The 13,717-nt window shown below is 40.1% G+C and overlaps 1 protein-coding gene across 6 annotated transcripts in view; it reads right to left on the bottom strand.

Moving 5' to 3' along the window:
- Positions 1-323: 323 nt before the first annotated feature.
- Positions 324-13,717, bottom strand: part of LOC142846344 (uncharacterized) — a 34,878-nt gene continuing 21,484 nt past the window's right edge. For 5 of the 6 annotated variants that reach the window (XM_075966719.1, XM_075966721.1, XM_075966720.1 and 2 more), the window contains 2 exons: positions 13,362-13,444; positions 6,426-12,458 (listed from right to left, as the gene is read on the bottom strand). In XM_075966719.1, coding sequence (XP_075822834.1) covers positions 10,209-12,458; positions 13,362-13,444 — 2,333 coding nt within the window. In that variant the 3' untranslated portion in view covers positions 6,426-10,208. Of the gene's footprint in view, positions 1,446-1,555; positions 1,715-6,425; positions 12,459-13,361; positions 13,445-13,717 lie in introns of those variants that run through there. The other variant, XM_075966723.1, reaches the window with a different exon arrangement.

Below are 13,717 nucleotides of genomic sequence, written 5' to 3'. Positions count from 1 at the left end.
AACTCACAAAGATCCGCCTGCCTCTGCCTTCCGAGTGCTGGGATTAAAGGCGTGCACTACAACTGCCCAGCTTTGTTTTTTGTTGTTTTTTGTTTGTTTTGTTTTGTTTTTGAGAGAGAGATTTTTAAAAGATTTAGTTAATCCCAGAAGCAGAGTCAGGCAGATCTCTGAATTTAAGACCAGCCTGGTCTACATCATGAGTTCCAGGCCAGACCGTCTCAAAAATAAATAAGCAAAGTCTATGACTGTTTTATCTTAAGTTACTTTTCTATTGCTGTAAAGAAACACCACGACAAAGGCAACTTTTAAAGAATAGCATTTAATTCTGGCTTTGCTTACAGTTTCCACGGTGGATATATAACCATCATGGCAGGGAGCACGGTGGTAGGCAGGAGGCAAGACACTGAATAGTAGCTGAAAGCTTACATAGTCAGACTACTACTACGAGGCAGAAAGACTGAGCCTGGCATGGGATTTAGAAATCTCAAAGCCCACTTCCAAGTGAGACACCTCCTCCAACAAGGCCACACCCCCTGATCTTTCCCCAAACAGTTCCACCAACTAAGGAACCAAGTACTCAAATGTATGAGCCTATGGTGGCCATTTTCATTCAAACCACATTCCACTCCCTAGCCCCCAAAAACTTGTAGCCATTTCATAATGCAAAATCCACTTTCAAAAATCCCCATAGATTCTTATAGTCTCAAGGCTATCTCTTAACTGCAACCCCCTGCAAAATCACGAAGCACATTAATTACTTCCACCATACAGCATAGACTACATTATCATTCCAAAGGGAGGAAAGGGGGCATAGTGGGGAAGTAATAGTCAAAGCAAGACTGAAACCTGGCGGGGCAAACTCAAATGCCATAGCTTGATGTCCTGTGACAAAGGGCGTGATAGATCACACCTCTCTGGAGCTGGTTCCACTCGGTGCAGGTCTCGACAGGTATTCTATGGCTCTGGAATCTCCAAAACCTTGGGGTCTCTAACATAATCCAGGATTCACAGTTTCACACAATGGCCTCTTTGGGCCTCCACGGCTTTAACCACAAAGGAAGGTTCCACAACCCTTTAACTCCTGCATCCTCTTGACTCTAAATCCAGGACCACATGGTTGGTGCTGCCAAATTCTGTTTGACTGGGCTGGGAACCCTGACCCCTTCCTTGGATTACATTTACAAAAGCTTTGATTTGTTGATACTTTATTTTGTTGAATAAACTTTTTTTTGCTACACAGAAGATTCCTTAGGTATTTTCTGTTTACAAACTGGAAATCTGGTTGGGTGGAGGCTAGCCTCAAGGGCATCACTCCCTTTACTCCATTTCACATTGGGCCTTTCTCTTTGAGCACAAGATTTGACTCCAACATAAAATTTCCTGGCGCTCTTTTTCTTCCTAGTTTGTATTTCTTTTTGTTCCACTTGCGCTTTTTCATTGTAGATCTGCGTAAGAGTGATCACAAAAACTTTGTCTTAGTTACTGTTCTATTGCTGTAAGGAGACACCATGACCAACACATCCAAAAGAAAGCATTTAAGGGGGAGTTTGCTTACAGCTTCAGAGGTGAGTCTATGAGCACCATAATGGGAAGTATGGCACCAGGCAAGCATGGCACGGCACTGGAGCACAAGTGAGAGTTTGCATCTGATCCACAGGTAGAAAGCAGAGGGCTCTGCAAGACCTCCTAATTCTTCCCAAGAGCGGTCTATCAACTAGGAACCAAACATTCAAATATGAGTCTATAAGTGTCATTCTCATTCAAACAACCACATGCTTGTATGGATGTATGTGCACCAGATACATACTTGGTGCCTATGAAGGTTAAGAGGGATGAAGGGTGGGGGGCACTGGATCACCTGAAACTGAAGTTACATGTGATTGTGGAGTACCAGGTGGGTGCTGGGAACTGGATCCAGGTCCTCTGCATGATTAACATTGAGCACTCTCTCCAGCCTCACCCTCTGACACTCTTATACATGTATAATATATTTTGGGCATTTTCACACACTCATTACTTTCATCTCTCTCCCAGTCGCACTGAACTTCTTTCCTCCTATTTTGTTTTCTTTAGTGACCCACTGGATTTTAAGTGTTTTATTTCTGTGTATGTGCTAGTGCACATGAATGCCCCCAGAACTACTAAAATGGAGTAGCTTTCATGAGCGCAGAAGGGGGTTAATTACTGAAGCACGGCAAATTACAGGTGGGTAACTACTGAGGAAAGTAACTTCTCTCCTAGCAACCACTAACTGTCAGTAGTTCCCTAGAGGGTTTTTATTCATTGACTCCGTTATTGGCTCCTACAAATGTCAGTCGTATTAACAGACTACACTGGCATCCAGGATCAGTCACAGTATAAAGGAGCAATGCTGGGAGACTGCTCCTGTCTAGCTAAGCCCCGGAACTCAAACTGTCATGTTGCTCAAGCAGACCATCTCTATGAGGAATCGCACTCCAGTGTGCTTTCCTGAACTCAAAGGACTTGTCCTTTGTCAGAGCTGAGGAGTGGATTTCTCTACTACAGACCTCACGGCAGGACTAGAGAAAACAGTCAAGAGTACACACACCCTGTAATGCCTCAGGCTCTGGCCTTCACCAAACCACTGTATTATATTAAATATTAGCCAATATAGATTAGAATGCTTCCTGCTCTTGCAGAAGACCTTGGTTCCACCCCTAGTACCCACATCAGGCAGCTCACAGCAACCTGGAACACAGCTCTAGGGTATCTTAATGTGCTCTTCTGGCTTCTTTGGGGACCTGCATGTATGTGATGACCATAAATTTATGCAGGTACACACATATGACACATAACAATCTTTTTAAATGAATTATTAGCAAAAATAATTGAACAATCACTTCTCAAAATAAAACATGGTCAATAAATACATGAAAATATGTTCAAAATCCTTAACTATCAGGGAGAAAAAAAAGACTTCACATCTGATTCCATATGCTCCCTTTCAGAAAGGTTTGTCCAAGAAAACAAAAAAACAAGATGTAGTGTGGGCGAGATGAGCCAGAACCCTTGTACACTGTTGATGAGAATGGAAATCAGTATGGGGGCTGCCCAAACAACTGGAAGCAGAACTATGGTTGATTGAGCTGTACCATTTCACTCCTGAGTATACACCAAAGGAGGCAAGACTGCATACCCACATTAACAGTAACTCTACTCAGAGTAGCCAACTTAAAAAGTCAGCTTATGTGTTCATTAATAAGTAGACTGAGCCGGGCAGTGGTGGCGCATCCCTTTAATCCCAGCACTCGGAAGGCAGAGGCAGGCAGATCTCTGTGAGTTCAAGGTCAGCCTGGTCCAGAAGAGCTAGTTCCAGGATAGCTAGGGCTGTTACACAGAGAAACCATGTCTCAGAAAAAAACAAGAGAGAGAAAGGAAGGAAGGAAAGGAGGGAGGGAGGGAGGGAGGGAAGAAAGAAAAAGAAAGAAAGAAAGAAAGAAAGAAAGAAAGAAAGAAAGAAAGAAAGAAAGAAAGAAAGAGACTGAGAGATGGATCAGCAGCTAAGATTGCTCTTCCAGGGGACCAAAGTGGTTCCCAACACCATTACTGGGTGTCTCAGAACATATAACTACAGCTCCAGGAGATCCAGTACCCTCTGCTAACCCCCTTGGGCACCCAAACACATGGGGAAGACACATGTACAGTGGGAAAATGGGGGGGGGGTACACAGATTGGAGCTTTCTTTAGCCATAAAGAAAAAAAATTAGGTAATTAGTAGGAAAGTGATGGAACTAAAATGCATAGTAAGCAAAATAAGCCAGATCAAGTGACCAATATTGCATTTTCTCTCATGCACAGAATCAAAGAAATTCCTTTAAAAGTATGAAAGAGGAGAAGATGGAGGTTGTGGGGTGCATGTGAAGATGAGGGAAGTGCACTTATACACACCTGAGTATTTCAATGTAGCTCTGAAAGCAGTGTTCTTGCCTAGCATGCTAATAGGTCCAGGTTCAGTCACTCCTTAGGAACCACAGTACATTGGGGGCAGAGATAGGATTCAAAGTTCAAGGTCATCCTGGACCACGTCCAAGTTTGAGGACAGTCTGGAATACATAAGACCCTATTTCAAATACACGTGTTTATGCACACGCATACACGCTAAGCTATGTGGGTTCTGTATCACTTATCAAAATTCCTGGCAGTGAGCCAGGCGGTGGGGGCGCACGCCTTTAATCCCAGCACTCAGGAGGCAGAGGCAGGCGGATCTCTGTGAGTTCGAGACCAGCCTGGTCTACAAGAGATAGTTCCAGGACAGGCTCCAAAGCCACAGAGAAACCCTGTCTCGAAAAAAAAAAAATTCCTGGCAGTGTTTAAGGAAAGATTTGAAGTCATGGATTCAGAGGGCAAAATCGATCATGACAAGAAAGGGATGGTAGCTGGAATGGTTATGTGGCAGCAGGAGCTTGTGGGAGAACTGGCAGATCACAAGTAGAGAGGTGGACCAAAATGGTTGGCAGGTAAAACCTTCAAAGATCCACCCCTACCCACAGCCTTCTAAAACGGTGGCATCAGCTGGAGACTACACATACAAACACATAGACTTGTAGGGAATATTTCATTTTCAAAGCATACTAGCTTCAAACAAAATTCAAAATTATACTATCTGGCTTCAATTATACTATACTGGCTACTCTTCCAGAGGACCTAAGTTCACTTCCCAGCAGCCACATGGAGGCTTATAACCATCTGTAACTCCAGTCCCAGAGAACCTGATGCCTTCTTCTGACCTTTTGGGCAGCAGGTACATACCTGATGCATAGAAACATATGCAGGCAAAACATACACACAAAAACAAAACAACCGGGTAGTGCTGATGCATGCCTTTGATACCAGTACTTGGGAAGCAGAGGCAGGTGATCTCTGAGTTAGAGGCCAGCCTGGTCTAAAAAGTGAGTTCCAAGATTGCCAGGGCTAGTCAGATATACTCTGTCTCAAAAAAAAAAGTCTACATTATCTCACACTTGGAATCTAAAAAATAAATTGAAGTCACAGCAGTAAATGATAACAGTGGCTGCCAGTGGCTAAGATTTAGGAGAAATAAAGAGATAACCATTTAAGAGAGCACACTTTCTGTCAGTAGTGTCAAGACAGCATATTCACCTCTGTGACAACAGGGAACAATAATGCACTGTCCACTGAACACTGGCTAACACGTTAGGTGTTGGTAAGGTGGGCTGTTTTAGTTCCTGACAAATGAACAATGTGAAGCCTAAGATGGATTTTCCTGGTTACACTCCAAGAGAGAAGTCCCTGCCACCCACTTACCATTCTCTGAGAGACATATAAGCATCTATCTCCAGGGCCTATGGAACTCTGTGTTCTCTAATTTGCTAAGACATTAGGTGTCTTCATATCAAATATAAAAGATAATGTTGTGGGCTAGCAAGTTGGCTCAGCATGCAAAGGAAGTGCTTACCTCCAAGCCCAAATACCTGAGTTCAATTCCCAGGATCCACAAGGTAACAGAGAAAACCAGTTCCTGAGTTGTCCTCTCATCTTCACACACGATGTTGTCCACCCCCATCCCAAATACATAAATGTAATAGAAAAGAACTATGTCAGGTGAGGAATATATTCATTAGTTTGCATCTACAGTCAGTAAATAAAATTGGTACCAGTTCTCACTATATTAATATAATGCAGTATTGTATCTTTGAGCCAGAATTGCAGCTGGAGGTGTCTGGACTAGACAATGAGACCGTCCCTCAAAACCTAAAGAAACTCAATCCTGCCCAAGAATTATTTTAAAAGTAAAGCTTGTGAAATCTCTCATAAAATACCCTGTGAAATTAAACACAAAGTATTCTCTGGCTCTTAGAATGTTATGTATAGATTTATTAGATCCACTTGGTCTCAAGTCTACTTCCTTAGTGATTTTAAGACTCAGTGTTATTATCACTTTAGCACTGAAAAGAGCACTAAAGCCACCTTACACTCTCATCATAGTGCTATTTATTCCTCTCTACATGGACACTAATATTTGCTCTCCATACTTAGTGTTCTGTTTCTGGGATCACACCTTTACAACCATGACACCCTTACCTCTTTTTCAGTCTATTTATGCCCTAACAATAACGAGTCACTTACTGGAAGCACAGATGATTTTCTAAACATCCTCAGCCAGGCACAGTGCGCCACTACTGAAGCCACTTGAGAGGCTAATGCAGGAGGATCATTAATTTGAGGTCAGTTTGCGATACACAGTGAATTCTAATCCAAACCTGAATTACACAACAAGACCCTGTCTCAAAAACAAATAATGAAAAATTATTTATTAAGACAATTTCAATATCCTGGTCACTTCACAAAGTAACTTTTAAAAGGACCGCACAAATCATGATCAAGAATGAGTTTATCAGTGGGATGCAAAGATGGTTTATGCAAAATAAATAAATGTGATACACTGAATGAACAAAATGAAAAACTGTATTGCAGAAAATATACAGAATCATGTAACAACATAGGATATCAACTGATGGTGACAACAGTCAATAAATTAGACAGAAACTATAATGGCAGCACAGGGAAAACAAGCACAGTTATCATTCAGTGTGACAAAGCTCAGACTTGTCCAGGACAGGCGCACCTTTCCATCTATTCAGCAAACACCCGGAAAAGCCTAGCTGGAGCAATTAGGGTAAGAAAAAAGAAAAAAATTTTTCACCCAAGGACACAAATCTGTTTCAGGTGACAGGGTGTCAACATAGAAAATTACTCTGTGAAAAAAATTTTTAAGAAACTCATAAAAGCTCAATGATTTTCAAATCAACACAAAGTGTCTTTACATACTACAAATTTAAAAGCAAAATTTAAAAAGCAAAAATATTATACACCCTATTGAACTGCATAAAATGAGAATAAAATTAAACAGGGAAAATCTAAACCACTATGAACAAGACTATAAACAAATGGCAGGGTATCCCATGCACACTGTTAAAATGTCCATCCTACCCAAAGTGCTTTGTAGATTTATTGCCATCACATTAGCAAATCAAATGGCATTCTTGACAGGCTTAGGAAAAAATTCCCAAGTCATAAAAAACCAAAACCTTTCAAATTAGCCCAAACTCAAATAAAAACAAAAGTTTTAGGTTTAACAGTGTGTCACAGGCTAGAGATGAAGCTCAGTTGGTAGAGTATTCACCTAGCACGCACTTGATACCCAAGCACTGCGCCAAAACCAAACCAAAAATGGTGAGTGTAGTGGTGCGTGCCTGGAATCCTACCACTGGAGGCAGAGGCAAGAGATCAAAAGTCCAAGATCACTCATGACCATTTAGTTATTTCAGAGCCAGTCTAAGCTCCAGGAGACCTTTTCTCAAGGAATAATTACAAAAGAAAAATACATTACATAGGCAGTAATCCAACAGTACAATATTGATATAGACAACGTAACAAAATAGCTTAGATATAAACTTATCATTGCTAGGCATAGTGGCACATAATTTTAATCCCAGCACTCTGGAAGGTAGAAAGACAGGTGGATCTCTGTGAGTCTGAGGCTAACCTGGTCAGTTTCAGACCAACCAGAGTTACACCTACCTCAAAAACCTTATACAAGCCTGGTAGGGATGGTGGATGTCTTTAATCCCAGTACTTAGGAGGGAGAGTCAGGCAGATCTCTGTGAGTTTGAAGCCAGTCTGGAACACAAAGTGAGTTCCAGGACAGCCAAAGCAACACAGAGAAACAACCTCCAAAAAAAGAAAGAAAGAAAGAAAGAAAGAAAGAAAGAAAGAAAGAAAGAAAGAAAGAAAGAAAGAAAGAAAGAAAGAAAGAAAAGAAAAGAAAAGAAAAGAAAAGAAAAGAAAAGAAAAGAAAAGAAAAGAAAAGAAAAGAAAAAAGAAAAAGAAAAGGAAAAAAAGAAAGAAAAAAGTCAAAACAAAACCCTTATACAGTCAAAATAATTTCAAAAATGGGTTTAGAACTATAGCTTGAGGGTAGAGTATGTGCCTAGCATTCATGAGGCCACAAGTTCAATTTCTAGCACCAAAACACAAATGCTTATAACCAAATTTTCAACAAAACTATCAAACCATAAAAAGGATTGTTAAACAAATAAAAGGAACTGACAAAAATGGATGCACAAGCAAAACTATACCACTAACTATGGTGTGTATATGTGTGTGTAACTCAGAGGTCAAGGAAAAAGGAAATAAAATTAAATAACAGTAAAAGAAATACAGTTAAGCTGGGTAGGTTGGTTCATACTGAAAATCTCTGCACTCAGCAGGCCTGGGGAGAAACTGCTGCAAGTTTAAGATCAGCCTAGTCCACACAGTGAGTTCTATGCTATTATAGATTACATAATGAGACCACCTCCAACAAACAAAACCCTGAAAATCAAATCTTAGATTGTTGACACAATAGAACTCCAAAAAGAAAGCTTCTTGACACACCAGCAAAGAATTTTGGAGCTGACGTGAAAAGCACGGGCATAAAAAGCAAATATAAAAAATTAGGGCAACATCAAACTGAAGATTTTACAAAGCAGAGCAGAAAATAAATCTGAAATGGCAGGTATACAGACGGAAAAATATCTGCAAATCATATATATTACAGTGGGTCTATGTCTAAAACATAGCAACTCAGGTAACTTCTTCACAGCAAAACATATACATTGATTTCAAACTTGATAACTGAAATTAATATTTTAGCAAAGACATACAAATGGCTTATAGATTAGAAAAATGCAAATCAAAACTTATGAAACCATCTCACATTTCAAAATGGCACATAGAAAGAAAAAAGTAAAAAGATAAGCAATAAAAAGACTAGGTACATCATTGGGAATATGAACTGATGGCCATTACAGAATAGTCCAGACATACTGAATTAAAAGTACACGTGTCATTACTGTAACAAACCCACTTTGGGGACTGCATCTGAGGACATAAGATCATTAACTAAAAAGAGACAGCGACACTAGCATTCAAGGCAGCAATACTCCCAACAGTCAAGGTATGGAAACTAAGTATCCATAGACATACCAAAGGATAATTAAATGTCCTAAAACAATTAACTGGCCACAACACAGCTCTACCTTGAGGACATCATATAAACTTAAACTCATATAAACAGCTAGATATGATGGCACATGCCTGAAGCAGAAAGGCTGGGAGTTTGGGAGTCAGTTTGAGCGACAAGACCCTGGCACAAAAAAATAAAAATAAAAACCTAAGAATAGTTAATACAGATACTACTTGTTACTACATGACTTAACAAGTAGAGACTAAAGAAAAGCTAAACTCCAACCAGAGAAAGGGTAGCGGCTACCAGAGACTGGGAACTCAAAGAAAGGGGTTGTCTTGGTCAGACCCAAATCGTCTTATGTAAGTACGTAAACACTATGTGACATTACTTTAAGACAGTTAGAGTCAGGTATGATAGCTTGTACCTGCCATCTCGACACTAAGGAGACTGAGCCAGGACTACCATGAGCTCGATCAGTCTAGACTACATGATTTTCATACTCGTCTAGGTCAAAAAGTGAAAGTAACTCAAAAAAAGACAAAGGGGAAGAGGGGTGCATGTGACAACAAACGAAATAAGTAGTGACTGTGTTCATTAGTTCACAATGCCAGCATGGGACATATACTAGACACCAGGTATAAACAATAGTTTTCAATCACATCAAACAGAAATATTTTAAAAAGGAAAACCTATAATGAAATTTAGAAATTTATAATTGAAGTCATAAAAATACACAAATATAGAAATATTCAAAGTTCATCTAGAAGCACCCAGGAAATCCATGTGTTGCCATCCAAAACTTCAAGACACTGAAGCAAATCCCCTATTTTACACATACGTGGTTTGTGTTCAGTCTGTAACCACCACATAAAGTCAAAGGTAAAAAGTTATTTCCCAAACTTCAGTAAGATTTTTCTCAACTGTGAGATTACAAGTGAACTAAGAAACTTAAAAACTATGACATTTCTACATGTCTTGCATCAACACACATGGAAACACTAAAGATTTTCATCTCCTATAGTACAAACCTTGACAGAGTTCACCGATCTTGGGATTTTGATCTCTCCCATAGCCTTCAACTCAGAATGAGTTGCTTTTACAGCAGTGACAATTGAATGCTTTCATACATTGATTATTATAAGACTTTTATAGACTGAATTCTGATTGCAAAGGATGGATCAAGGGCTTCCAGAACAATTTTCTGAATACTTTACATTCAAAGGCTTTCCCCCCAATGGGGATTCTCATGTTGATTAGCATCAGCAGAAGCAGTGAAGGATTCCCTGCATTCCTTATATTCATACGGTTTTTCTCCTGTGTGTTTCCGTAAATGCTTATTAAGGCCTGAGTGCTCTGTAAAGGCTTTTCCACAGTACTGACATACATAGGGTTTCTCTCCAGTGTGAATTCGCATGTGAACTCGAAGGTACGAGGACCATAAAAATGACTTTCCACATATTATACACTGAAAAGGCTTCTCTCCAGTGTGAGTTCGCATGTGAACAGGAAGGTAGGAAGAACATGTAAATGTTTTCCCACACACTGTACACTGAAAGGGCTTTTCTCCAGTGTGAATTTTCAAATGCACATTAAGATAAGAGGAAGAAGCAAAGGCTTTCCCACAGTGGTCACATTCAAAGGGTTTCTCTCCTTTGTGACTTCTTATGTGTGCAATAAGGCCTGAGGAAGTGCTAAAGGCTTTTCCACATTCTTGGCATGCATAGGACTTCTCCCCAGTGTGATTTCTTAAGTGTATAGTAAGGCCTGAACGAGCAGTGAAGTCTTTCCCACAGTAAGTGCATTTATAGGGTTTTACTCCAGTGTGAATTCGAAAGTGGGTCTCAAGGGAGGAGGAGTTTCTAAAGGATTTTGTGCACACCTTACACTGAAAAGGTCTCTCAGAACTGTGAGTTTTTATGTGTACAGTAAGTTGAGCAAAACTAATGAAGCCTTTCCCACACTCCTTACATTCATAGGGCCTTTCACCAGTGTGTGTTCTTATGTGTTTAGTAAGGCATGAGCGCTCAGGGAAAGTCTTCCCACACTCCTTACACTCATATGGTTTCTCTCCAGTGTGAGTTCGCATATGAATACGAAGATAAGAAGACCGCGTAAATGTTTTGTCACACTGCTTACACTCAAAGGGTTTCTCTCCAGTGTGAGTTCTTAAATGTCCAACAAGAGATGAGGAATGAGCCAAAGCTTTCCCACACTGATAGCATTCAAAGGGCTTCTCTCCTGTATGAATTCTTATATGTTCAACAAGGCCAGAGGACGTACTGAAGGCTTTCCCGCATTCCTTACACTCATAGGGCTTCTCCCCATTGTGAATTAGTACGTGCTTAGTAAGGCCTGACCGTGCAGTGAAGTCTTTCCCACAGTAATTACATTTATATGGTTTTATTCCAGTGTGAATTCGGAAGTGGGTCTTAAGGCATGAGGAATTTCTAAAGGTCCTTGCACATACCTTACAACGAAAGGGCTTTTCACCAGTGTGAGTTTTTATATGTTCAGTCAGCTGAGCAAAGCTGGTGAAGGCTTTCTCACACTCTGTACACGGATAGGGCCTCTCTCCAGTATGCTTTCGTAAGTGTATCGTAAGCCAAGAACGACCACTGAACGCTTTCCCGCATACTTTACATTCATAGGGCTTTTCTCCGGTGTGAGTTCGTATGTGACCTAGCAGGTAAGAGGAACGTGTAAATGCCTTCCCACATATGTTACACTCAAAGGGCTTCTCTCCGGTATGAGTTCTCAAATGTGTAGTAAGGTAAGAAGAAGATGCAAAGGCATTCCCACACTGGTCACACTGATATGGTTTCTCTCCTGTGTGACTTCTCATATGTTCTGTAAGGCGTGAGGGTTGAATGAAGGTTTTCCCACATTCCTTGCACTCATAAGACTTCTCTCGAGTGTGCTGGCGTAGATGCACAATTAAACTTGAGCGCTCAGCGAAGGCTTTCCCACATTCCTTACAGTCGTAGGGTTTCTCCACGGTGTGGCTTTGCATATGGACATTAAGGTAGATAGGATGTGTAAAGACTTTTTCACATTTCTTACATTCATAGTATTTTTTTTCAGGGGGAATTACAACATGCTCATTATGACTTACAGGAAGAGTAAAAGCTTGTCCACACTGACTCTTTCCACTATGAGAAGAACTATGTGCCTCAAGTTCTAAGTGGTTAAGGAAGGTTTTCCCACAGTCACTGCATTCAGTGGATTTTCCCATAGTGCACATTTTCTGTGAAACATCTGGAGATTTTACACACTGGTCCAACTGAAAAATGTTCTTTTCAGTAGACGTTTCTTTACGTGGTGGCAGCAAGTCTTTTCCACACAAATTACTCTCTGACGTGTTCTCTGTATTTAGCCTACTAACGTGAGTCTGAGGGCATGAATCTTCACTGAAAACTCTTCCAACTTGCATAGAGTTGCCAAGCACCCCTCCATTGTGCTTTCTTCCCTATTGACAAAGGGTAAAAAAAATGATTAAAGGATTGTTCAGACTTACAGAGGAATGTATACTTGTGAGAATTCTGACACACTAAACTAACTTATGCTGAGTATGTTGGTTTACTTCTGCAGTTCCAACACTCTGAAGGCTTAGTCTACCTTGAGTAATAGTGAGCTCATCTGATAAAAGGGGTAAAGGAAAAAGAAAATGAGAAAGAAAAAAAGAAAGAAAATGAGAGAAAGAGATAAGAGTTCCCTTGCCTGTGATAGCTATTTCTATCAAGTATCTTTAATTTGTATCTATTTTTATTAGTGAATTCCTAATCTACCCTGAACTGGGACAATAAGTATACTTGTTCCCCCAAGGAGTATGGCTCCTAGTAGGTCAACCATGCTCTAGTGCGTGGCCCTACACACACCAAGGAGTGGTTTGGTTAGTACAAATTCAAATTGGTAGATTACTTACGCTTAAAAAAAAAAAAAAAGGATATAGAGTTGGCGTAGAGAAGTGGAGGTTACCAGGTCTTAGAGGATTTAGAAGTGGGAGGTGAATATTATCAAAATACATTTTATGAGATATTTTCAAATAACAATTTTTTTAGAAAGAAAGAAATAAAGAAAAGAAAAGAAAAGAAAAGAAAAGAAAAGAAAAGAAAAGAAAAGAAAAGAAAAGAAAGATATTCTGGGGCTAGAGGGCTACCTCAGGTAAAAAAGCACTTGCTGCTCTTCCAAAGGACCCAGGTTAGTTTCCCAGCACCCACATGGTCACAGCTGTCTATAACTTCAGTTCCAGGGAATCAGATGCCCTCCCTAGTCTGTTCTCCAAAGCCACCAGAAATATACATGATACACAGACATATGTGCAGGCAAAGCACCCATAAACATAAAAGTAAATTTCATTTGTGAGTCTTACCAGTTGCTTTCCATTTGACCTATCTGACCAAAATATATCCTCCTCAAGTGCTGTCCCTTTCGTCTTAAGGTGCATTTCCCATTCTAAAGTGAAACCAGAAAATACATATATAAGGATTTGCACAACAAATGAAAGGTTACATTTTTAAAAACAGGCAAAAAACCCACATTATGTGGCCAGGTGTGGTGGTGTACACCATTAGGAGGCAGAAGCAAGCAGATATGTGAGTTCAAGGCCAGCCTGGTCTATAAAGTTGAGTTCCAGGCCACAACTTCATTTATGTTTTCTTTCATATTAAAACACATTAAACAATAAAGCAAAGAAAGATTAAAGCATCTAAGTCTAAAATTTGACCA

The sequence above is a fragment of the Microtus pennsylvanicus genome, chromosome 3, assembly GCF_037038515.1.
Source record: "Microtus pennsylvanicus isolate mMicPen1 chromosome 3, mMicPen1.hap1, whole genome shotgun sequence".
In the NCBI taxonomy this organism is placed as follows: Eukaryota; Metazoa; Chordata; class Mammalia; order Rodentia; family Cricetidae; genus Microtus; species Microtus pennsylvanicus.
This window is presented reverse-complemented; position numbering and strand designations above follow the sequence as displayed.